Source organism: Clinocottus analis, unplaced genomic scaffold (assembly GCF_023055335.1).
Source record: "Clinocottus analis isolate CAN_PGR_092001 unplaced genomic scaffold, fCliAna1.0.p SCAF_20, whole genome shotgun sequence".
Classification (NCBI taxonomy): Eukaryota; Metazoa; Chordata; class Actinopteri; order Perciformes; family Cottidae; genus Clinocottus; species Clinocottus analis.
In genome coordinates this window covers 487355-514578 of record NW_027175932.1, presented here as the reverse complement: position 1 = coordinate 514578, position 27224 = coordinate 487355, and the positions used below count along the sequence as shown (strand labels likewise).

General features: G+C 44.9%; 3 protein-coding genes across 3 annotated transcripts in view; all 3 read right to left on the bottom strand.

Moving 5' to 3' along the window:
• Positions 1–145: 145 nt before the first annotated feature.
• Positions 146–664, bottom strand: LOC137791458 (histone H2B). Its single transcript, XM_068586423.1, has one exon. It carries the CDS (start codon positions 647–649, stop codon positions 275–277), a length of 375 nt encoding a protein of 124 aa, XP_068442524.1. The 5' UTR covers positions 650–664; the 3' UTR covers positions 146–274.
• Positions 665–1748: 1084 nt separating this feature from the next.
• On the bottom strand, positions 1749–2287 carry LOC137791452 (histone H2B). Its single transcript, XM_068586414.1, has one exon. The coding sequence runs from the start codon at positions 2270–2272 to the stop codon at positions 1898–1900; it is 375 nt and encodes a 124-aa protein (XP_068442515.1). The 5' UTR covers positions 2273–2287; the 3' UTR covers positions 1749–1897.
• Positions 2288–3190: 903 nt separating this feature from the next.
• The window catches only part of LOC137791728 (potassium voltage-gated channel subfamily A member 5), a 24722-nt gene continuing 688 nt past the window's right edge, over positions 3191–27224 (bottom strand). Inside the window, exons 1-2 of the mRNA XM_068586862.1 lie at positions 25637–27224; positions 3191–6574 (exon numbers count right to left, since the gene is read on the bottom strand). The exon at positions 25637–27224 is cut by the window's right edge and continues 688 nt beyond it. Of these exons, the coding sequence (XP_068442963.1) occupies positions 26340–27224 (885 nt within the window). The 3' untranslated portion in view covers positions 3191–6574; positions 25637–26339. The remainder of the gene's footprint in view (positions 6575–25636) is intronic.

The window sequence follows — 27224 nt, the reverse complement described above, 5'->3', positions numbered from 1 at the left end:
TTGCATATACACTTTAGGATTATTTTCTTTCTTCAAATTCAAGACTGCATTCATTTTTACTGCCGGTCCGCACAACGTGGCCAGTCTACTATGCAGTTCTGTCTGCAGAGGCAACATATGTGCATATTTATTTTAATATGAAACAAAGTGGTTTATGTAGTGCCACATCATGATTAAGATATAACATAACACTGCAAAGGAGTGTGGCTCTTTCAGAAAAAAGTGTGTGGCTCTTAAAAGAGCCGTTGGTTGGAAAGATGGTAGAGGGGACAGTCTACTTGGAGCTGGTGTACTTGGTCACGGCCTTGGTGCCTTCAGACACAGCGTGCTTGGCCAGCTCACCGGGCAGAAGGAGGCGGACGGCGGTCTGGATCTCCCTGGACGTGATGGTGGAGCGCTTGTTGTAGTGAGCCAGACGGGAAGCCTCCCCGGCGATGCGCTCAAAGATGTCGCTCACGAAGCAGTTCATGATGCCCATGGCCTTGGAGGAGATGCCGGTGTCGGGGTGAACCTGCTTCATCACCTTGTACACGTAGATGGCGTAGCTCTCCTTGCGGGACTTGCGCCTCTTCTTGCCAGACTTGGCGGCGGTCTTGGTCACCGCTTTCTTGGATCCCTTCTTGGGCGCTGGCTTTGATGGCTCAGGCATGATTACAGTTCTGGTGGTGGCAGAAATGCGTTAGGTGAAGGCGGTACGCTGCTACTACTTAAACACCCTGCATGCAAATAAGGCTGTGCTGTTTCCTCTCTGCTATTGGCTGAGTGTCAGTGACGTCGGTGCATGTTGCTTTCTCAGACTTTAACGTCGTTCTGGTTGAAATAGAGGTACACAGGGTACTGCACTGTAACAATAGAGGTACAAGGAGGAGGAAGAACCAAATAATTAGCAAAGAGAAAAGCAGAATAGTAATTTCTGATCAGTTTTGATCGACAGTAATGGAACATGTTTTCGTTTATATGCAATTAGTTTTGAGATTAAAAATCTACTTCTCCCTGAGAACTATGTTTTGAACAATGTGTTTTCTATTTATTGTATTGTTTACTGACTGCTTGATAGTGTAGATTATTCTGATCACTTGGTTTATTTTAGAGCAATGTTGATTATGAGCACAGATAAAACTGTTGAGACCAAAGTTTCATTTGCAAGAGTATTCAGGTTTTGTAAATAGTGCTTAAAGATTAGGTTTTGTAAATAGTTCATAAAATTGGTGACGGTTTCAAGAAAGGTCTTATCAATCAATACAACTTTAATACAGGTGTTTATGAACTTGTTCATATGTTAATATTGTAGCGACCCTGCGTCAGGAAGTTGCGAGACGTTGTCTGGCTCATTGGATGCTTTATTGTAGAACACAGAACAGGCTACTGCTGGCCGCAGCCTACGCCAAAACAGGAAAACACACTCAAAGCCTCGCAACGAGCTTCAGGTTCGCTGTCTGCCGTCCTCTCCTCCGGACCGCAACACACACCAATCACCCCCCGCCTCCCTTACTCGCTCTGCCAATCACAGGCACGCTCATAGGGAGCTACTTTAAGTGACAGCTTAAACAGAAACACAGCTTATGTGATAGTCATTGACCTCCCGAACAGTAACTAAAAAACATTGAAACCATAACATGCCCGTTACAATATCTTACACCACAAACATGTGACTGAGTAGTATCAGTACTAAGTTATGGTGAATCCTTTGTACGCCATTTAAAGTCTATATATATATACACACACACACACACACACCAAGTCATACATTCTGGTTTAAGCAGTTTACTACGAGTTTTTAGTGCAATAACACAATACATAACAGTTAGTAAATACATGGCAGGATTGTGGCTCTTTCAGAATAAAGTGCGTGGCTCTTAAAAGAGCCGTTGGTTGGAAAGATGGTGGAGGGGACAGTCTACTTGGAGCTGGTGTACTTGGTCACGGCCTTGGTGCCTTCAGACACAGCGTGCTTGGCCAGCTCACCGGGCAGAAGGAGGCGGACGGCGGTCTGGATCTCCCTGGACGTGATGGTGGAGCGCTTGTTGTAGTGAGCCAGACGGGAAGCCTCCCCGGCGATGCGCTCAAAGATGTCGCTCACGAAGCAGTTCATGATGCCCATGGCCTTGGAGGAGATGCCGGTGTCGGGGTGAACCTGCTTCATCACCTTGTACACGTAGATGGCGTAGCTCTCCTTGCGGGACTTGCGCCTCTTCTTGCCAGACTTGGCGGCGGTCTTAGTCACCGCTTTCTTGGATCCCTTCTTGGGCGCTGGCTTTGATGGCTCAGGCATGATTACAGTTCTGGTGTTGGCAGAAATGCGTGAGCTGGAGGCGGTACGCTGCTACTACTTAAACACCCTGCATGCAAATAAGGCTGCGCTGTCTCCTCTCTGCTATTGGCTGAGTGTCAGTGACGTCGGTGCATGTTGCTTTCTCAGACTTTAACGTCGTTCTGGTTAAATTCTAATTGTTATACTGATGTATTAATCCGCATTATAAGTTATATTATACATATTTAATACATGTAGACTTCAATTCAGGTATGAAAACCTTTTTACGTATTCTTTATAATGTATTCAATGTTAATCTTTTAAAGAGGTATTCAACTATGGCAAACATAAGAACATCGTCCTCAGACCTAATATCTTGTAGACACACCTGTATTTTGTGTATGTATTTGTGAAGGTATATTAATATATTTTATGTATTTATCTATTTAAAATATTCCTAAACTAACGTTCCACTACAAACACTAAACACAAAGCACCTAATTAAACTAGTTTTCAATCTAAAATTAACTAAAACTGAGTCTGGTATCCAAAATATAATAATAATAATAATATAAAATTAGTATTATTAGTATATGTTGGACACCAGAGTGTAATATATATATATATATATATATATATATATATATATATATATATATATATATATATATATATATAGAGAGAGAGAGAGAGAGAGAGAGAGAGAGAGAGAGAGAGAGAGAGAGAGAGAGAGAGAGAGAGAAACTGTTTACAGTTTGCTGGAATATGTTCTGAGTGTAAAAAACAAGATAAATGTCTCCATCAAGTGGGGAAGCAAGGAAACGTAGTCAGCCAACAACCACATCTGAGTATGTTTCAGTTTATTTCATAACTCATCTGCATATATTATCAACAGTTTAACAAACAGGATTTCTTTTCTGTCAAAAACACGATGTAACATTGACGGGATGAGGTTTAACATGTGAAACACTTAAACCACTGATACACAGAGAAACTTTTGGCTTAGTCAGACCAATTTGGCAGCGTTGTTTTGGGGAATGGCGTCAGAAAGAAGGTACTTGATGGACGGAGGCAGCTTCACGGATGATTCACACTCACAGGCAGCAAAGTCTACGGACTCAGACAGAAAGGAAACTACCTCCACTACTGTTGGCAGAACACAACACCCTCCGGGTGGATATGAATGTTCAATCAAAACCATGCATTTAGAAAGGAAATAAATACGAATAAAAAATACACTTTGCAGGTTTACGCCTACAAAACGGACTCTTTTCAAGAAAAAACATGTTTGGTGGAAACAAAAAGGACCACATGCTCCAGTTTGTGCCCCTGACGGATCAGATTTTACAGCATGAGTTCTTCTATAGAAGTAAACAGCTGTGTTTTCATCAAAAACAGTTGGAATGTAGAAATACAACTCTAACTCTACTTTAAGTTACCATGAGGAACTTTTATTTTGTGTTTCTTCGGGCGCGCCCTGTGGACTAAAGAGGTAGTGTCTCTGAGCACCAGGGTCCCTTTAGAAAACCTCTCATTCTACGGCAGCAGGGTCTCTTCTAGTTCAAGGCTGCAGGTCAAGCCGGACCTGGGTCTGTCCACGGTGGACTGGTCTGAGCTGAAGGAGGTTCTGGTGAACCTGCATGATGTCATCTGGTTTCACCAGAATCCGACCCGGTGGCGCCGATGATATTCTATAGAACCAGACCATCTCTCTCTCTGGTGGTCTGGTTACTGATGGAGGTCTATAGAGGACCAGGACTAGTTTGAGGTCTATAGAGGACCAGGACTAGACTGAGGTCCTATTGAGGACTAAACTGAAGTCTATAGAGGACCAGGACCAAACTGAGACCAGGACCAGGTAAAAGTTCCTCCCAGTAACTGAACAGTTTCAAAAGAGTCTGTTTTTGGATAAAAACACGATTCTCAAGTGTGAAAATGTTGATTCCCTCAAAGGCACAAACCGAGTTCAGTTTCTGAGTTTTCATAATGAAAGTGTGTCTGTGAGGTTTCTGGACGGCTAATGGAGGACGTTTGTAGGTCTTCAGGGATAAGGCTGGACGTCTCGGATCTACACAGTACAGGGATAGCAGCTTCAAGGATACACAAAACATTTCACCACTGCAGAAAACAGGATTGAAACGATACAACAGGAAACACTGTGAACGCTTAAATAGTGACCCAAGTTTAGGTGAATAAATCCTGTTTTCTTTGTTGTTGTTTTTTTAAGTATATTTGCTCTTGTTTCAGTCAGAACTATTCCTCTTTTCTCATATGTGTGACCTTGTTGAAGACTTTTATTGTGAAATATGGTTTTATTTGATATAATAAAAATAATAATTCACTTTTGCATCAGTCTTCCATCTTAAATTGTCTTCACATTGTCTTGTCTCCAGAAGTTCAAGAGAATTTCCGACATTTTCATTCTTTTCTCACACATTTGTGAACGACAGCTACACCAGATCTACCGTTAGCTAAGCTAGTAGCAACCTAGTGTCCGCTAACAAGGCACAAATCTAATGATAAATTATTAGAAGGGCAAATGCTTAGTTTTTGTCGCCAATCGTACGGGGAAGATGGCAAAGATGGGAACAGTTTGACTCAAGAACACCTACGACATCTTCCCCATCACAGGACTTTATTTTGGAAAATAAATTATGCACAGAAAGGTGAATATTTATTTTTGGAGTTGTGCCATTCATTTTCACAGATAATGTCTGTCAATTTAAAAGATAATATTGCACGTCAAGTTAGTCTCAGTTTGTCGTGAGATCATTTAGTTTTGTGTGACACAGCAACAACAACAACAAGGCCGCTAGCTTGGCTAGCGAGCTTGGCTAGCTAGCTAAATTAGCTCTGTTCCAAATGTAAGGTAAACTTAACTAATGTGTTTTAAACACAGACTGTACAAAGGAAGTGGACGTCATCATGGTGACATCACTCGTTGCTTTGTGGAGTGAGCCCTGAGTTTGGTGGTTTCGCCGTCGCCATCTTGGATTACGGCCCTCGCCATTTTGGCTTTTTTTTTGCATCTGATCAACAGGAAGTGAACATATATGGACTGAGGATGAGTTGTTGATGTTTAACAGCTCAGAAACGGCAGTAACTCCCATTGGACATGAAGGCATCACATGATATCGATGTCCCAACAATCGGTGATACAAAATGCATGTGGCGTCTGAAACTACGATTAATCGAGCTTTGGAGGAAAATATTTCCACGGCTTTGGTTTTCAATGGTTTTCTGTTTTTGGCCAACGTCTAACAGCTGTTAATTCTTTATCACATCTTTTTTTTTTTTTTTACCCCTGGAGCCATCGTTGGGCTTTTTACTTGAGCATTCACAGTATTTCCTCTCCCATTCTGGCGAAAACACACACGCATTCATTATTCTCACCGTCACGCGTACTCATGCCACTTATAGTTGCTTGATTGATATGTAGGAGGAAGTACAAAATAACAGCAAGAAGAACAGGCCACACAAAGGTAGAGAAATACTAAATACTTCAGATTCAAGCCCCTGAACAAAACAGTAGAAACCAAAAAACATCGTTCATGAAGTCCAACAGCTGAGACGAGAGGAGCCTGTGGCGTCGGGCCCAGGCGGAGAGACCCTGAATGCATCGTGCTGTTGGGGACACTGTGTTTCATATCTGAGATAGACTATGGCTTTGGCTCCGGTCCGAGCGGGAGGAAGGGAAGTCCAGGGAAAACTAAACGTAAGACGACTTCAGCGACAACCAAACATCGTCTTTCCCTTAAAATGTGTTGTTTTTGTTCTTTTTTTCTCTCCTCCGCTCATCTGTCTTTCATCGTTTTAGAAAAATAGAAATCAGGAAAAACATCATTACAAAAATAAACCAAAAAGTTCATCCAAAGTCAACATCCACATGACAACTTGACATAAATATGGACTGATATTGCACAGCGAGGGATTTTCTTCTGATATGAAGTAAAATCACTAACACAATTTGTAGAAAAAAAAGAACACGTTAGGACGTTAATTATCAATATTTGCATTTCCTGGTTAGGTTTTTTTTTTTTTTTTACTCCAGAGAGAAAAGTGTGAGCTTGATCCCAGGCCCTCCTGCATCAGCAGATAAATCCTCTGAGTCCAAAGAAAAACATAAAAAAAAGCAAAAGTTTCAGAAGTATCACTGGTGAATTTTGGTTGAAGGCACAGAGTTCCAAAAAAGGTGGTGGATGCTGATTGTTGAAGTGCAGCAGCAGTTGTGTGTCTGTTGTGTGTCTGTTGTGTGTCCCGGCGGACGGTTCCCTTCAGGGCGGATCGACTCTCCTGATGATCGGAGGGCAGGGCGTCAACTCTCTGAGGAAACACACACAACACAGCATGTTAAGACACAAACACACACAAATGAAATATTTGAATTGTCTCATCGTTTGGGACATGAGACAATTCAAATATTATTCAAACAGCCAACGAGCCCTCGCCTGAATGTTCTCTGTTCTAAACCCTCTCTAACTTTGTTCTGCTTCACGTCATCAAAGTCAACAATGTTCACATGTTGTGTTTTGGTTTGTTAGAGTTGTGACTTTACAGCTGCTTCATTTAAACTAATAATCAACCTGAAAGTCATTTTTTTACAGTTGGGCCTGAAACCTTTTTTTTCTTTCTGTCATCTTCATTTCCTCTGAACCAGAAACATGTAGACTGATATTTACACATCTGAACAACATCTCACATGTGTTGCTTTATGATAACAACATTATTAAACAGCCTCGTGGCTGCAGAGACACACACTTTAGTTTGGGGACATTAAGAGGAAAAGGGCTAAAAATAGGTTGTTTTTAAAAGGTTTTGCAGCGGCAGTGTGGTGTTTTGGTGAAAGGTTCCTGTGTGTGTGTGTGTGTGTGTGTGTGTGTGTGTGTGGGGTGGGGGGGGGGGTGGCCCACATGAGTCCCCCCCCCTCAACATCTTCCTCGATGTTAATCCTGCCGGCAGCGGCAGATGGTGCCGGCAGCGCCGCGGCTGTTCCCTGCACAGCTCCTGTAGTTATGAATGATTGCACGGTCTTAGGCATTAAGTTGGATCAGCGTAATCCCGCCGCAGCATATGCAGCCGGCCTGCACGGCCAAATCCAGCAGGCCGGAGAACTTCCTCCTTCACTTCTTCACAGCAGATGCCCTGCGAGGACAACGCCGGACGTTGTCTTCATGACGCACAAACACACAACGCGTGTGAAATACACACACACATCAAATAAAAAGAGCTAAATCTCAATTTGCTCTCGCTAAATCCACATGAAAGGCAATAAACAGAGAGGAGAGAGGAGAGAGGAGATAGGAGATAGGAGAGAGGAGAGAGGAGATAGGAGATAGGAGAGAGGAGAGAGGAGAGAGGAGATAGGAGATAGGAGAGAGGAGAGAGGAGATAGGAGAGAGGAGATAGGAGAGAGGAGAGAGGAGATAGGAGAGAGGAGATAGGAGAGAGGAGAGAGGAGATAGGAGAGAGGAGATAGGAGAGAGGACATAGGAGAGAGGAGATAGGAGAGAGGAGAGAGGTTCCAAATGGTTTGCATCTCCATACTTAAGACAGAATATCTCCTCAACCATAAGGGCTATTTGAATAATTTCAAAAGGAATATTATACATAAAACACGTGTAAGACTAGTTAAGAGGTTCATATAGCAGTATATGTGTCGTTGGTTTATTAGCTGATGATAAAACACAGGAAAGAACAAAAGAAAAGGAAAACTTCCAGGATGTATTTCCTCTTTTTAATGAAGCAGATCATCAGGGTTCTTTCCACTATATATATATATATATATATATATATATATATATATACTATATATATATATATATATATATATATATATATATATATATATATTTATATTTGACTTTGATTGAGTTAAGTTAAATATAACGTTTTGTGTACCAAAGGTGTAAGTCCCTTTGAGGCAAAATGTCCTAACTTTCTTCCAGGACCTTGAACGCCTCTTGTTCCTCAGCAGAGGAGCTCTGTTCAGAAGCTCCATCACGGCATCGTTCTCTTCATGTGTTTCTGAAACAATGAACACACATTTAAAATGTCCAAATTTGAGGATGCAGTATTTTCATTAGAATAACTGCTCTATCTGTCCTCATGTAAAACACGGTCATCTTGATCCGTGCTATATGTCTTCATTGTTGGTGTTAAAAAGTATGAAAACTAATAAATATCTTCAGAGACTCGTGTCGGTCCCGTCCTCGTCCACTAGGTGGGGCTGCAGAGTTTCTCTCTCCAGCTTGTATTTGGGTTTCAGAGGAGAGGCGCTCTGCGTGTTTCCTTCACATGACGCACTTTCCTCTTCACGCTGTTTGCGGAGTGAAGAACGTTTGTCATTCAAATCCGTAAAGAACAGGAACACTGTCTCGTTTCAACTCCGTTAAAGCTGAAGATTGAAGACATGTTTGATTCTTGACCTCTACACATGAAGTCTGCATCCAGATGAACACGCCGACATTTACTCTCTCTCTCTCTCTCTCTCTCTCTCTCTCTCTCTCTCTGTCTCTCTCTCTCTCTCTCTCTCTCTCTCTCTCTCTCTGTCTCTCTCTCTCTCTCTCTCTCTCTCTCTCTCTCTGTCTCTCTCTCTCTCTCTCTCTCTCTCTGTCTCTCTCTCTCTGTCTCTCTCTCTCTCTCTCTGTCTCTCTCTCTCTCTCTCTCTCTCTCTCTCTCTCTGTCTCTCTCTCTCTCTCTCTCTCTCTCTCTCTCTCTCTCTCTCTCTCTCTCTCTCTCTCTCTCTCTCTCTCTCTCTCTCTCTCTCTCTCTCTCTCTCTCTCTCTTTCTCTCTCTCTCTCTCTCTCTCTCTCTCTCTCTCTCTCTCTCTCTCTCTAACGTGTCTGACGATGCAAAGCAGATTAAATGCAGAGATCTGCATGTCGGCTGTAGTCACTGCTAAAGATGGAGACGTCCTCCATGTCTGACGTGTGCGTGTGTGTGCGTGTGCGTGTGCGTGTGTGTGCGTGGTGCGTGTGTGCGTGTGTGCGTGTGTGTGTGTGTGTGTGTGTGCGTGTGTGTGTGTGTGTGTGTGTGTGTGTGTGTGTGTGTGTGTGTGATGATTCACTGCTCGGGTTGTGAAGCATGGCGCTAACCTGCAGGGTGTTTTTTATATGTTTCATATTCTGTCAGCTCGCACGTCGTGGAGGTTTAAAGTGTTTTTATTTATTCGTTGGATTTATTCGTGGTTGCCATGGTAACAGGTTTCATGCTGCGTGACCTTGACTCGTTAACTCACATATGTATTATTGTAATATTAATAATAATAGTAATGCGAATCATTTCATTGAACTAATGTTGTTGACAATCCATCAGATGAAAGTATTAAAATGCATTAGATTGTGGTTGAATTAAACAATATTAAATAGTATATAGTTTTCTATAGAAAGACTCAAAAATGCCAAAATATATAATTTTTAATTGTTAAAAAACGTTTTTTCGGGAATGCATTTTAAAATACAATTATTATTCCATTATTTTAGACAAAATGAAGAAACATTATTAATTAAAAGACATCAATGCTTGAATTAACTTTGACTGATTTTTGAAATGTAAAGTTAATCAATAACTTTCATCGAAACTCTAAAAGAGTTTTAAATAAAATAGAGATTAAATGTGATTGATGGCAAATTATGGAACTGGCTTCATATCATTTTGCTATTCATGTATTTATCCAGTAATATTTTCCACAGCAGTAGAAACGTAAAAATAAATACACTTTGAAGATATTAAAGATAATCCACAGAAAATATGAACATCTTTAATCTTATCTTTTTACGCTTTTTGTAAAACTACAACTCTCACTGCAGGTTTGTCCTTTTGCATTCATTAAATATTGAGACTGAATTCAGTGTGTGTGTGTGTGTGTGTGTGTGTGTGTGTGTGTGTGTGTGTGTGTGTGTGTGTGTGTGTGTGTGTGTGTGTGTGTGTGTGTGTGTGTGTGTGTGTGTGTGTGTGTGTGTTGATGTAAGGAGGTCAGGTCGGGACCAGAAGTCACAAACGTTGTTTCCCTTCAGACACAAACACGTCTCTGAGGTCAAAGCAGACTTTGAGCATCTGAAACACAGAGTCTGTCCTCTGGGCAGCGTGATGCAGAACAGGAGGATCCCTCAGCGACCCCCCGTGACCTCTGGCTGTGAAGATGGCGGCGGATCATCGGCATTATGTACTTAATAAACTAGACAAATCCCGACAGGACGCGTCCCGGCATCAGTCGGCCGCCGCGGGACTTAACTTGAGCCAAAGTGTTTTTTGCAACCATTAAACAAATACCACGCAGTTTTAAAAGGGATCTGCACACATTTCAGACCTCAGCAGGGGAGGCAAACACACACACACACACACACACACACACACACACACACACACACACACACACACACACACACACACACACACACACACACATACACACAGAGCTAAAAATCTGGATGCATAAATTGACCGTATCCAAATCTGTTTTCACACCCAACCTACGTAATCCGGGGACGGTCTGGCTTGTATTCTTGCACAGACGGGAATTATGGGAAATCTGACGGCGACAGGCACTCAAGAAGAGGCCTGCAGCCGTCAGGGAGTCTTACACACACACAGACACACAACGCCGCTCTACAGACGCTGGACGCAGAGCAGCAGACATCAGGATGCTCGTGAGACTCAAGCAGCAGAATCCTCAGTGAAGACAACGAAAACATTTGTTCTCCAAAAAATTGATACCCCCAAAAAAATTGATGAAAAAAAATAATATATATATATATATATATATATATATATATATATATATATATATATATATATATATATATATATATATATATATATATATATTCTCAAAAACAGAAAAATTGCTCTAAAAAAAAATTGCTCTAAAAAAAGAGAGCATTTCTTTTCTTTTCTTTTTTTAAAGCTTTTTTTTCAAAGCATTTTTTTAAATTGAGAGCAAAGATTTGGAGACAATTGAATTCCATGACAACACATTTGCTTGGGTAAAAAAAACACAAATCTACCTTCATGCATTCTCTCTCCTGACCACCAGGGGGCGACTCCTGTGGTTGTATAGAAGTCTATGCTTCATGTAAAAGAAACAAGATAGACTTCTGTACAACCAGATGTATATCTTAGTGTAAAATAGAATACAGTAGAAAAAGAAGTGAGGCAAAAGACTGAATACAAGTAAAAGAGAGAAAGTGAAAAACAACAAAGAGTAAATATGAAACTACAAAGTGATCTGAACATCAGTGTCTCCTGTAAACACAAATAGAAACATAAATTACATTGAAGCAGAAGAAGTATGACGTGGCATGAAATGAGAGTACTAGTACTTGTATAAATGTACTTGTACACTAATAAACTGCCCACTCGGCTCCACATCAGCGCTGACACACATCTGTGACCGGCTCTCAGCGGTCCGGCCCGCAGCCATATTGGACGTTAACGGTGGCCGACCGGATGAAACCAACGGAGCGCGGCCGCGCCGCGATTGGCCGGCTGGAGTCACGTGACCCCTCCCCTCGCCTGCTCGTGTGCCGTGACACCGCCGACCCACAACAGCAGCGGCTCCGCTCTGATTACCACACACACACACACACACACACACACACACGCACACACACACACACACACACACACACACACACACACACACACACACACACACAGTCTATTTATATCTGTTGGGGGGTTGTGAATATCATCACTGAGCAATCAAATCTGTGAGTTCTTGCGTGGTTGATGCGGCGCTCCGTCACCGCGAGAACGGATCCATGACGCGCGTGACGCGGCCCCGCCCCCTCGTCCGTGCATAATGAAACAGGACTTTCCCTCTTATAGCCCCTAAAAATAGCTCCCAAAATGCATTGCGGGGGCGTCCGTCACGTGGAGGTCCAGAAAACACGACTCGCAAAACAAACTAAACATCGCGACTCCCTCCAGATGAATCGACCACCGGCGCAATGCATTCTGGGTGGATCGAGGCCGGCCCAGTGCATGATGGGAAACGCCGAGCCGAGAGCTGATTGGCTCTCGTGTTTTTACCACAAACTCAACGTTGAGGAGAAAATTGGTCGTCGTCAAGATTGTTAAATATAATAATGATTTTATTTTGTAAAGCACTAAACTGTTAGCGATTAGTTTAATATTGTGTAACGATGGTTTATTAATAATAATTATAATACACATACATTTTGACTCATAGTTTAGTCTGTACAGTTCGTACAGAACATGAACTTCAGTGTATGAACATATTCAGCTGAAGGTGTTGAACACAATAAATAAGTTGCAGCGTAAATCTTTTGACTCAAACAGACCTTCAACAATAAAAGGTGCCAAACACGGAGCCGTGTTTATTCTCACCTCAATAAACACAGAAGAAATGTGTTGTTTATTAAATCACACCTTTCATCTCATTTGAACCTTCACTGTAAAAAATTAAATCCTATTTTTTAACAAAAATAAGTTATTTTTAGAGTTTTTCTTCAGTTTTTTTTTTTTTAATTATATACAACACTCTCTAAAATTACAGATACTATCTGTAAATTAACAACACAACTGTTAATTTATGTATTATCTTAATAATAACAAATTACTTTTTTTATATAGAAAACTGACGGTAATATTAATACAGTATTTTGACTGCCTTCCTAAATTACCGACACCTTCACGTCGGTCCTGTATTGAAGATGTTTGATTGGTCCTTTATTTTAATTAAGATATTTTACCTTAATGTTGAGGTCATAATGTCGACGCTCACAATCGTGACATTCACCTGCTTGACGTGTATTTGTGATGTCTTTAAAGTTCCATGTTCACGTCAGGCAGATGAACCTGGTCCTCTTCCTTCACTGCTCCGTCTCTTGTATTTGTTATATTTGGGTATCTTCACGCCCACGTTTGACTCAACCGTCCAGCTGACCTCTGCTCCGTCAGACAGACTGTCTGCCGCTCGCTGCTCCAGCCGCCGGCGGTCACGCTGCTGCAGAGCGACGGCTCCCACGCCGCCGCGTTATGTAAAGCGTCACGTTGACGTGATCCCATGTGACCGTACGGAGGAGCTCCACCTCGCTCTCTCGCTTCCCTCTGGAGGTTTCTATCCACCAGTTTTAATGATCCACCAATCAGGCTGGTGCTGGAGATAGAGAGCTATCCATCGGGCCCCAGGGGGCCGGCTGAGCGGTTCTTATATAAAACTGTAAATCATAGCTTGTTTTATGAAGAACAACTGCTGTATTTGGATGTTTTGAACACTGTAAGTAATGCACAAGTGAAATATATGGTTTGGTTCATGAGGAAATTCAAATGGACCCAACAGACCCAACAGACCCAATAGACCCAATAGACCCAACGGACCCAATAGACCCAACGGACCCAATAGACCCAATAGACCCAATAGACCCAATAGACCCAATAGACCCAATAGACCCAACGGACCCAATAGACCCAACAGACCCAATGGACCCAATGGACCTATTGGACAACAATGTGACCTCGTTGACCTTTCTCTGTTCTAAACCCTCTCTAACTTTGTTCTGCTTCATGTCATCAAAGTCAACAATGTTCACATGTTGTGTTTTGGTTTGTTAGAGTTGTGACTTTACAGCTGCTTCATTTAAACTAATAATCAACCTGAAAGTCATTTTTTTATAGTTGGACCTGAAACCTTTTATTTCTTTCTGTCATCTTCATTTCCTCTGAACCAGAAACATGTAGACTGATATTTACACATCTGAACAACATCTCACATGTGTTGCTTTATGATAACAACATTATTAAACAGCCTCGTGGCTGCAGAGACACACACTTTAGTTTGGGGACATTAAGAGGAAAAGGGCTAAAAATAGGTTGTTTGAACACTTTGGAACAACAAAATGCTCAAATAAAGATCTGTGGATCGAGTTCAGCCAGAACGTAAAACTTCAAGTACAACGTATAGATGTGTACCTCTGAGATGTAGTACAGTAACAAGTACTATATGTACCTCTGAGATGTAGTACAGTAACTAGTACTATATGTACCTCTGAGATGTAGTACAGTAACAAGTACTATATGTAGAGATGTAGTATAGTAGAAGTATCCTCACCACCATCCTCCTCCTCATCTTCATCACATCATCTTCCTCATGCTGCCCGTGGCAGACAGTTGCGTAGCTGCACTCAGAGCAGCTGATGCAGAAGTGATGTCATCACCGCTCATGTGGAAACGCTGCATTCAGTCGTTCTGTTAGATAACGTTTCCTCTTTGTTTGCTTGTTTTCTGCTTATTTCATTTTCCGCCTCTTCTCCGCTCGCAGAGGCAACAAAGTCACAAATTATTCCAAAACGGCTCAAATTCATCTGATAGTAAAATATAATCTGCTCTGTAAATGTTGAGGGAGACGTTTATTTCACTCCCAGCTTTCTGTTGGCAGCGGTGACATCATCAACATTTTGATGAATAAGGTTCAGGATTCTGCAGAGAATGTAAAATATTAAATCACAACACGAGGACACGAGACAACACGAGACAACGAACCGTGAACGCGTAACGCTCCGACACCATTGTTTTTAATAACAGATATTTCAGAAGTGGCATGAAAGTCAATAAAAGACTCGAGTGCAGACGAGTGAATGTTTCATTTAAACGTGTAAAATAGTTTTTCTTTGTGTGAAACGAGACATCGATTAGTTTGTAACGTAACTCGAGTGTTTCAGTGATCTTAACCCAAACAAACATCTTCTCCGAAAGCCAACTCAATATGTTTTACAATATTTCTTTCTAAAACAAAGTAAGTTGTTTCCTGTGAAGACGGAACTTTATTTTGAAAAGTATGTTTTTATGTAATCAGAACAAATCAAAACTTTTAACTGGACTTTTGTCAAAAACACACAAAGAAAAGTAAGAAGACATCCTGAGAGACGTTTCATCAGGATTGACTGTCCTCCATAAAGTCTATGAAAGATGACTTTTATATTGTACGGTGATTTATAAATACACAACGATAAATAAACGATCACAACGAGTCGGAGGCAGAATTTATCCGGAGAGCGGCCGCAGCGCAGGCGGCAACACCGCCAGGGATTAATTAGCATTCTCAGTGGAGTTTACATATATTTGATTAGTTCAGGGACTCGCGACGCGCTGCGTTTTCACAGATAAGCGCTCTTCTCCGAGGCTAAACAATTAGGTTACGTAAGCTCATCTGAGTCTTACATTTCCATGTCACAGACCTCGAGCCGGCGCAGCAGCTCGGCTGAAAGCCTTAATTATCTCACGCCGATGAGGCAATCGTTTCCTTTTTGCTCGTGCGCTCGCAGCTTCCAGCTAATGACCCGATGCAGCCCAGGTCTAAAATAACCACACGAGAGCGTGCAGCGAACGCCACGCTGCCGTCTTCAGATAATTGCGGCGTTCTTGTTCGTGTGATGCTCTGACGGCTCTGTACTCTGGTTTACCAGAGCGACGCCTCCAGGAGCCTCCAGGAGCCTCCAGGAGCCACCAGGAGCCACCAGGAGCCACCAGGAGCCCCCAGGAGCCACCAGGAGCCTCCAGGAGCCCCCAGGAGCCCCCAGGAGCCCCCAGGAGCCCCCAGGAGCCTCCAGGAGCCCCCAGGAGCCCCCAGGAGCCTCCAAGAGCCCCCAGGAGCCCCCAGGAGCCCCCAGGAGCCTCCAGGAGCCACCAGGAGCCTCCAGGAGCCACCAGGAGCCTCCAGGAGCCCCCAGGAGCCTCTTCTCACTTAATGGTGACGTTGAGTCTGGTATGTTTCAATGATTTAAATCAAATTTCGTAACGTCATCGAGAAAAACAGGTTGCGTTGCGTTGCGTTGCCGTTGTGTTGCATTGCGTTGCGTTGCATTGCGTTGCGTTGCGTTGCGTTGCTCAGCGCTGGAGCTCTCCAAACACACTGACCCTCCACTGACCTGCAGAGGTCAAACTTCAGAGCTACGTGACGCTAACTTCCTGTTTTAGTGGAAACTACCAAACATTTCACGAGTGAAGAATTCCCCTCTGAGCTCACGTGAGCCGGCTGCTGTTGCTTCCTCTGCAGATGAGAGAACCCTGCAGAACCTCACGTTGCTTCCTCTGCAGATGAGAGAACCCTGCAGAACCTCACGTTGCTTCCTCTGCAGATGAGAGAACCCTGCAGAACCTCACGTTGCTTCCTCTGCAGATGAAAGAACCCTGCAGAACCTCACGTTGCTTCCTCTGCAGATGAAAGAACCCTGCAGAACCTCACGTTGCTTCCTCTGCAGATGAGAGAACCCTGCAGAACCTCACGTTGCTTCCTCTGCAGATGAAAGAACCCTGCAGAACCTCACGTTGCTTCCTCTGCAGATGAGAGAACCCTGCAGAACCTCACGTTGCTTCCTCTGCAGATGAGAGAACCCTGCAGAACCTCACGTTGCTTCCTCTGCAGATGAGAGAACCCTGCAGAACCTCACGTTGCTTCCTCTGCAGATGAAAGAACCCTGCAGAACCTCACGTTGCTTCCTCTGCAGATGAAAGAACCCTGCAGAACCTCACGTTGTTTCCTCTGCAGATGAAAGAACCCTGCAGAACCTCACGTTGCTTCCTCTGCAGATGAAAGAACCCTGCAGAACCTCACGTTGCTTCCTCTGCAGATGAGAGAACCCTGCAGAACCTCACGTTGCTTCCTCTGCAGATGAGAGAACCCTGCAGAACCTCACGTTGCTTCCTCTGCAGATGAGAGAACCCTGCAGAACCTCACGTTGCTTCCTCTGCAGATGAAAGAACCCTGCAGAACCTCACGTTGCTTCCTCTGCAGATGAAAGAACCCTGCAGAACCTCACGTTGCTTCCTCTGCAGATGAGAGAACCCTGCAGAACCTCACGTTGCTTCCTCTGCAGATGAAAGAACCCTGCAGAACCTCACGTTGCTTCCTCTGCAGATGAGAGAACCCTGCAGAACCTCACGTTGCTTCCTCTGCAGATGAAAGAACCCTGCAGAACCTCACGTTGCTTCCTCTGCAGATGAAAGAACCCTGCAGAACCTCACGTTGCTTCCTCTGCAGATGAGAGAACCCTGCAGAACCTCACGTTGCTTCCTCTGCAGATGAAAGAACCCTGCAGAACCTCACGTTGCTTCCTCTGCAGATGAGAGAACCCTGCAGAACCTCACGTTGCTTCCTCTGCAGATGAAAGAACCCTGCAGAACCTCACGTTGCTTCCTCTGCAGATGAGAGAACCCTGCAGAACCTCACGTTGCTTCCTCTGCAGATGAAAGAACCCTGCAGAACCTCACGTTGCTTCCTCTGCAGATGAAAGAACCCTGCAGAACCTCACGTTGCTTCCTCTGCAGATGAGAGAACCCTGCAGAACCTCACGTTGCTTCCTCTGCAGATGAGAGAACCCTGCAGAACCTCACGTCGGGCCAACAGCAGCATGAGATGCTGCACGTTTCAGGTGAACTCCACCTGCCGCCTCCACAGAGCTTCTGATGCAGCTAAGAGCTGCAGGAGAGAAGATGTCTGCACTCTGAACTTTAATACGCTTCACACAGTCCAGACGGTGAAGGTCTCATCAAACCCGTTATTAAACATAACAACCGGGTTTTACTCCACACATCACTGTTATCCTTCTGAGTCATCTGCATCCATTACAATGAACGCTGCTTAACAATAGACCTGATACAAGAGCCAACACACTTTTAAATAAAGTGCTGCACCGTGAGAACAGTCTCCACTTCAAACAATCTGAAATTGTCTTCTACTTTTAAAAGAACCAAATACGACATGTTTACCCTTATTCCTGAAAAGATATCATAGATTAATTACATCGTTAATGACATTTAAGATATTCAACTACTATGAACTCATGACATGAAGACATGTCTAGAGGACGCTGCAGGAGCTGAAGGACACATGAAGACATGTCTAGAGGACGCTGCAGAAGCTGAAGGACACATGAAGACACGTCTAGAGGACGCTGCTACAAGCTGAAGGACACATGAAGACATGTCTAGAGGACGCTGCAGAAGCTGAAGGACACATGAAGACATGTCTAGAGGACGCTGCAGAAGCTGAAGGACACATGAAGACATGTCTAGAGGACGCTGCAGAAGCTGAAGGACACATGAAGACATGTCTAGAGGACGCTGCAGGAAGCTGAAGGACACATGAAGACATGTCTAGAGGACGCTGCAGGAAGCTGAAGGACACATGAAGACATGTCTAGAGGACGCTGCAGGAAGCTGAAGGACACATGAAGACATGTCTAGAGGACGCTGCAGGAAGCTGAAGGACACATGAAGACATGTCTAGAGGACGCTGCAGAAGCTGAAGGACACATGAAGACATGTCTAGAGGACGCTGCAGGAGCTGAAGGACACATGAAGACATGTCTAGAGGACGCTGCAGGAGCTGAAGGACACATGAAGACATGTCTAGAGGACGCTGCAGGAAGCTGAAGGACACATGAAGACATGTCTAGAGGACGCTGCAGGAGGAACAGACACAGTCGGCACTTTGGACCATGACCAGCAGCTTTTCTAACCTTTCACCCCTGAAGGTGTTTGAGGCTTCAACAACACTCTGTTCATTGTCCTCTCTGCATATTTTCAGATATTGTGACTTATCAAAAACAAATGTAAGGAAGTGGAACCGTTTCCTGCAGAGTCGTCGCCTGTCAATCAAACCCTGTTAAGCCCGGACGAGCTCAGCCACATCTTTGCTCTCTCTCTGCTTTCCCCCTTTTTCCTTTTTTTCTTTGAGCAGCAGTGGAGGTTGCAGCTGAGGACTGCCACACTGTGTGTGTGTGTGTGTGTGTGTGTGTGTGTGTGTGTGTGTGTGTGTGTGTGTGTGTGTGTGTGTGTGTGTGTGTGTTATGTAACTTCCTCTTGCATTGTCTCTCCTGCTTCCAGCGCTTTCCCAGCCAAGCGCGGGTTATAGGATGCAGAAAGCAGCTCACGCTAATCACCTCGCCCTCAGAAATCACGGCGAGCGCTCGTCAGCCTCGTCCCTCCGCCTCGGCGTTCGACCGCTGCAGCCGGTATTAGCGCCGCGGCGCTCCAGCTATCTGTCTCCCGCTGAGCCCACGGTGTCACATATTAATACTTCATGTTCTAATAAGCACTAATCACGGCGGACGGGGTTCGTGCGGTTTCATCAAACTCCTCATTATTACTTCTGTGTCACGCGGCGCATCACGCCCCCGGATTAAAACGCATCCATGGGGATAAAAATAGAGACGTGATAATGCATCGCATGTAAATACTGTACTTCTTATACTTGTTTGTTTATACGACCACGTCGAGTTTGGAGAGCAGCTCCAGGATTAGCTCCCCCTCATCTCTCAGCGCTCAGGGAAATGAGACGCCCGTCAACCTGACAGCTGTGACGGGATGTTTCTGCCAGCACAAAGTTCTGTTAATCTCAATCCCAAAGTTTTTGAGGACAGCGAGCTTGAAGTTCAGGCTCAAATGAACGTGAGGTCGATGGAGACGGGAGAAAGGGAAGACAGGAAATGTTCAAACGCAATCACGAGGACAACTGTTCAGCAGCTACCAGAGAGTTTGACCTTCAGCCCTCTGGACGCACAACTCTGAGAACCACACGAGGTGCGAAACCCTGCCACACGGATGCTGTTACTTATGACCTTCAAATGTTATGAGGCATCGACCTTGAACGTTGAGAAGGGTTAACCTCCGTCTCTAACCTCCAATGGTTGGGGTCAGAATAGGTCGGCAGTCTTGTGAGAGATGTTGGATGTTTTTTCGCACAACTTGTCGGTCCCGTGCAGAGCAGAACTACACTGGCATAAACGTGTTGACAAAATGATCAGATTAGTTTAAATAAACATGTTCTCCTCAAACACGCACCAGACTCCAGTCGCCTCTTCAATTGTTGAAAAACACACAAAAAACATTTACTGGCAACAGAAAACGTGGAAAATAGTAAGAAAACAACATTTGAGGTGTTTGTGTATTTTTTTCTCTTTTGATGGAACCACGCTAGCAGTTTCCCTCTGCTTCCAGTCTTTGTGCTAAGCTAGGCTAAAGAGCAGTCCACTTAAAAGACAAGAAGATGCAAAGCGTTATGTTGAAGGCGTGCCGCTAACGGCGGCCTGCTGCTCGCGGCGTGACACACCGAGCTGGTCGGCTGTCGCCAAGAGAGTTGTGTTCTTTTTGTGAATATGACAGTCGTTGCCAATTATTTGAGTTATTACTCCGGTCTGAGTCCTCCGGATGAATCACCTGACGTATCCTTTACCTCTCAAGGTGCCGAGCTGTCGTGCCGCGTCTCTTCATCTGCAGAAGCTAACGGGCTAACCGGGCTAACAACAAACGCTCACAAACCAGCGTCGTTTAGTCCAAACACGTTGACCTGAGCTGCACTGAGACTCAGAGAACGTGTTCATTCCCTAAACGCTGTCTCTTGATTCTTGAAGACATCCTGACCCTCCACAGCGCCGCAGCAGACGGGTTCCCCTCGTGGAGGTCTGCGGAGCCGCCGCCAGTTCACCGGATTACGCTTCTCCTGCCAGAATTTATTTGTTGGACGGCGTCCCGGAGCTCCTGGATTTGACCCGATTCATCCGGCTAATCGACGCGTCCGTCAGTTAGCGAGCGCTGCGCTGACGTCCAGCTGCTGGAAGCGAGCAGCGGGGAACCGTCCATGGAACCGCTTTGTGGTCGCTGCGCCGCGCGGACAGAAGTATGTGGACGCGTGAGGAGCACAGCGGGTCAGCTGAGCGTCAGTGTTTATACTGAAGGAACCACCTGCAGGTGATGACTTGTTCTCTGAGTTCAGGTCTTCACTCTCAGAACAGACGGAGAACATTTCACTGACAGCTGTTTGTAGAACCAGCAAAGAGACAAACTGTTGAGTCCAAACCAGTTTCACTGCAGCCAGAACGCCTCAACCCTCTTGAGGCCAGAACCTTAACCCTTCAAGCCCCGAGGGCAAAGGTCTGATTGAGACCAACAGAACCAACAGAACCAATAGAACCAACAGAACCAACAGAACCAATAGAACCAACAGAACCAATAGAACCAACAGAACAAATAGGGCCAACAGAACCAATAGAACCAACAGAACCAATAGAACCAACAGAACAAATAGGGCCAACAGAACCAATAGAACCAACAGAACCAATAGAACCAACAGAACAAATAGGGCCAACAGAACCAATAGAACCAATAGGGCCGACAGAACCAATAGAACCAACAGAACCAATGTAACCAATAGAGCAAACAGAACCAACAGAACCAACAGAACCAATAGAACCAACAGGGCCAACAGAATCAAAAGAACCAACAGAACCAATAGAACCAACAGAACCAACAGAACCAACAGAACCAATGTAACCAATAGAGCCAACAGAACCAACAGAACCAACAGGGCCGACAGAACCAATAGAACCAACAGAACCAATAGAACCAAAAGAACCAACAGAACCAACAGAACCAATAGAGCAAACAGAACCAACAGAACCAATAGAACCAACAGGGCCAACAGAACCAATGTAACCAATAGAGCAAACAGAACCAACAGAACCAACAGAACCAACAGGGCCAACAGAACCAATGTAACCAATAGAGCCAACAGAACCAACAGAACCAATAGAACCAATAGAGCAAACAGAACCAATAGAGCCAACAGAACCAACAGAACCAATAGAACCAATAGAGCCAACAGAACCAACAGAACCAACAGAACCAACAGGGCCGACAGAACCAATAGAACCAACAGAACCAATAGAACCAACAGAACCAATAGAGCCAACAGAACCAACAGAACCAACAGAACAAACAGAACCAACAGAACCAACAGGGCCAACAGAACCAACAGAACCAACAGAACCAATAGAGCAAACAGAACCAACAGAACCAATAGAACCAATAGAGCAAACAGAACCAACAGAACCAACAGGGCCAACAGAACCAACAGGGCCAACAGAACCAATGTAACCAATAGAACCAACAGAACCAACAGAACCAGCCCACATGTAGTTGACTAACTCAACATCATCAACAATCCTGTAAGTACTACACAATCATGCAGACGTGTGGTTGACAGAACATAAACATGACCCATAACACTGTTTTAAACCAAAGACATATGAAGCTAACATGCTAACATAACCGTAAACAATACATAACTTACGGGTGAAGCTGCCTGTGTGGACTTTAACGTGAGGATTGCACAGATTGTGAACAGATTCTCTCTCAGCGAACTCGTGGGCCAACGGGACTTCCTGTCCACTACTTCCTGTTACTCGTACATTTGCAATTAGCTCACTTCCTGTTCAGAACAGTTATACACAATCGCCACTAGGTGTCGCTACAGAACACATGACATGAATCAACACATTGGTTTCAACACAGCACCAACAGAACCAACAGAGCCAACAGAACCAACAGAACCAATAGAACCAACAGAACCAACAGAACCAACAGAACCAACAGAGCCAATAGAACCAACAGAACCAACAGAACCAATAGAACCAACAGAACCAACAGAACCAACAGAACCAACAGAGCCAATAGAACCAACAGAACCAACAGAACCAACAGAACCAACAGAACCAACACAGCGAGCAGTCTTTGACTAGTGAGAACTGCAGGTCCATGGATGAGGGTCATGTGACCTGGTGAGAGCTCCAGAAGAGCCGAGATGTTCCTCAATGTTCTGCTTCGTCTTTGACAACGTTCTGTGGAACCAACGTTGAGGCATGAATGCACTGTGAGATCACGCTGAACTTGAGGTATTTGTTGCTTTATTTGCCTTCTCAAAGCAGAAGTCCTGAGATAAATGTCTGGACTATAAATACGTGTTCATCCAGCTTTTAAAAGCTGGATGAACACAAGTCTCCTCTTCGCTTCACATCCTGTTTGTGGGTCCTAATTGTGAACATTTGGCTTTGTTGCCGCTCTCATCGCCTTCAGCCACTGTTAACATGCATTCACTCTCACATCTGCCGCTCTTCCAGGACATAAAGCCGGGGATGGGACCGGCTAGCGCTTTGTGTTTAGCAGGAAGTGCTTTCCTCTGCGACAGACACACAAAAACACAGAAACACAAAAACACAAAAACACGCTTTGACCAACCCGGGAGCGCGACGCACAAACGGAGCGGAGGCTTTAATTACCGAGTGAAGCCGGGCGGCGGTAATGGAAGCACGCGGGCTAACGTGCACACTCTGGGCTTCTGGTCCACCGCGTCCAGATGCTGCGCCGCCGGCGGGCGAGGCCGAGCCGGTGAGGCCGAGCCGGTGAGGCCGAGCCGGTGAGCAGAGACCCGCGGCGTCTCAGCTCGCCGGCACAAGCTCGACAACGCCACGGTCTCCGTGGCGTTGTCGAGCTTGTGCCGGCGAGCTGAGACGCCGCGGGTCAGTGGCGCTGACGACCTTTCGCGCAAAAATCTTCCCGCCTCAATTTTAAGTCCCAGCATGCCCCATTCAGACGATGCTTTGGCAGAAAATACCTATTTGATCTCATTTTTAAACAGTTTTTTGACTGAAGCTCCTTCCTTACTTTGTTTTATTGTGATTTTTGTTGCAGGTTCTGATTCTTTAGGTCCTAATCTTTCCAAAAAGGTCTTATTGACGCTCCAGGAGGCTTTTTTTGGGGGAATCTGGCTCATATCATGCTGCATGTTCAGCGTCATTATCAAAATATCTTTTAAAGTGATGTTTTTTGCAGATATACATTTTTTTCCCAAGTCTTTGCTGAACAAATACAAACATTAAACACACGTATTGGAGTTAATTTGGAGTTGCCATGACTCAAACACAGGGAAAAGAGGTTGTCAGTGTGTTGCTCTGCACACGCTGCAGCGACAACATGAAAAGAGAACAAAAAGGTTACGCAATGTAAACCGGATTTGGGCAGCGAGGAGACCCGGAGAACAGAAGAGGCCTGACACGATAACAGCAGCAGGCTGATGGTGATGATGATGATGCTGATGATGATGATGATGTCAGCCGGAGTCGAGCAAAAACGATTTACCAACAAAAACACACAACGCCGCCTCTCTGCCGTCTCTTTTTAAAGAAGCCTGATGTGAAACACGACTGAGACATAAAGTAAAGATTTAATTAAAGACCGAATAGAATAATTATGAATGAAGAACCAAATGTTTGTCCAAAGTTCACCTGATGAAGCTCAAACACACCCCCTGGTGCGTTCAGGGCCTCTCAGGACAAAAGGAAACTTTCAGATCTTCAGTGATGAAAAAAACAACAACAACAACAACAACAACAACAAAACCGCTGAGAGGCCGACCGGTCAGCAGATCCATCTGTTACTGGAGCTGTCGTCCAAAAACACAACAAATATATATATATATATATATATATATATATATATATATATATATATATATATATATATATATATATATATATATATATATATATATATATACACACACAATTTTAATAAATTATATTTATTTGATTATCTCTCAATTTCCTGGTTATCTGTATTTTTTTTAATCTAGCGTGTGTATGAAATATGTTGTTGATCTACTTTTTCTGAACAAGAGGAAACGACTAAATCAAATGTCCACACACACACACACACAGACACACACACACACACACACACACACACACACACACACCAGGAAAGCCCATGTTAATCTGCTTCTGAAAGGGTTCCAGCTCGTCTCTCGGTGAATCGCTGAAGGTCAAAGGTCGCCTGCGGCGTGCGACCTGGACTTCACGTCCTGAGCTGAGAGGCGACGTCATCTTTCTTCTTTTAAGGGCTTTTTATTTCAACGGACTTTGACGTTTGTTTGTTTATGTTTGTTTATGTTTGTTCATGTTATTAAGGAACACTAAGAAGCTTCACATAAAAGGACTTTAAAAAGTATTATTAAATAATATATTTGCTTTGTAAGTTTAAAGGAAACAGTTTGTGTGTAAAGTTTGTTGTTTTTCTTCATAAAGTCGTTCTGTGCTTCAATATTTAACGAAAGCCTTATTAACAAAGAGTTGTGAAGAGCCTGAACACAACCTTACAAAATGTGTTAATAAAGCTTTAGTCGGCACGATAAACTTTATAGGAAATAGAACATTTAACACTTCTCTGAATATTCATTAAATAAATACACCAGCAGTTATTCTCTGTTGAAACCTTCTGAGAAAGTTTCTACTGTAAAATATTGACCTCACAAATTCTTAAAAAAAACACCACGAACGGTAAGAAGTGTGTGTGTGTGTGTGTGTGTGTGTGTGTGTGTGTGTGTGTGTGTGTGTGTGTGTGTGTGTGTGTGTGTGTGTGTACTTGAGGAGCTGTTCTTTCAGCACCTCAAGTACAGAGTCACATTAATGACAAATGACAAAATCACACACACACACACACACACACACACACACACACACACACACACACACACACACACACACACACACACACACGCGTCCTGGTACCTGAGCAGCTGCTCTCACTCACCTGGTGTCTGTGTCTCTTCTCTTCTTCTCGTCCTTCCATCATTTTACTTCCATAGAATTTGTCTTTTTGATTTCTCTTCTTTTGAAACGAACCCATAACCTCCTGTGGTTATGAAACATGTCCTCTGGTGATGAAGGAGCTAAAGAAAGGCTGAGGGCTCCTGGTGGCTCCTTCGGCAGCACCTGAGTGGAGGACAGGTGATGGACGTGTCTTCTCTCCACCAACACACGTCATCACGTGGACAGCCAGCAGGTTGTGGGTTCACACCTGCTGCTCTTCTCTCAGTAAACATAACGACTACGTGAGGGTACGAACATAAGATTTGGCTTCTTTTGAATGGTTCCTTGTTCTCACTACTGGTTCTTATGTACAAGAGTCTCTGCTCTAATCCCTCCACATCAAGTAATTACTCCAGTGCTGCTCGCGCTGCTGATCTGCGGCACGTGACCGTCTGAGGTTCGGTTCCATCCCGCCGAGGGGCTCGCGCTTAAAGGGCCGCCGTGTTGCGTCATCACGTGGTTCCACTCACGGAGGAGGATTAAAAAAATGTGCTTTTTATAAACCAAGAACTTTTCAGGATTGCAAATGTGTTGATCCTCCAACTGTCTGTGTGCAGAGACTTAAGCGCCCATTAGCGGGTTTATTCTACAGAGAGGCGGGCTGAGTGTTTCTGGGTGCTGTGGTCTCGGGGTGGCCTGCGGGGCTACAGGTCGGTCTCCCGCGTGTCCAGGCAGAACGCGTAAAGGGATCTCTTGAAGTCCGAGCTGCTGTTCGCCTTGATGTTCGCCTTCTCCACCGAAGCCGTGGCGTCGTCGGTCGCCGCGTCCTGCTGCGACTTCGCCGACGACTTGCTGCCCTTGCGCTTCAGCTCGGGGCTCTCGGGGGCCCCGCTGTGGGGGTCGTCCTTCAGGGAGGACTGGTCCTGGTCCGTCTCGCGGTGGTAGAAGTAGTTGAAGTTGGACACGATGACCGGCACCGGCAGCGCGATGGTGAGCACGCCGGCGATGGCGCACAGCGAGCCCACTATCTTCCCGCCCACGGTCACCGGCCTCATGTCCCCGTAGCCCACCGTGGTCATGGTCACCACGGCCCACCAGAACGCGTCCGGGATGCTGGAGAAGTGCGACTCGGGCTCGTCGGCCTCCGCGAAGAACACGGCGCTGGAGAAGAGGATGACCCCGATGAAGAGGAAGAAGATGAGCAGGCCCAGCTCGCGCATGCTGGCCTTCAGCGTCTGCCCGAGGATCTGGAGCCCCTTGGAGTGCCTGGAGAGCTTGAAGATGCGGAAGACCCTCACGAGGCGGATGACGCGCAGGATGGCCAGCGACATGGCCTGCTGGCCGTTCTGGTGCTCCTGGCCCTGCTGCTCCGCCAGCTCCGTGCCCACCGTGATGAAGTACGGCATGATGGACATGATGTCGATGATGTTCATCACCGTCTTGGAGAACTCCGACTTGCTCGGGCACGCGAAGAAGCGCACGAACAGCTCGAAGGTGAACCAGATGACGCACGTGGTCTCGATGATGAAGAAGGGGTCCGTGAAGGTGAGGGACGGCCGCGGCGCCGTGCTGTTGTCCGGCCGGAAGCT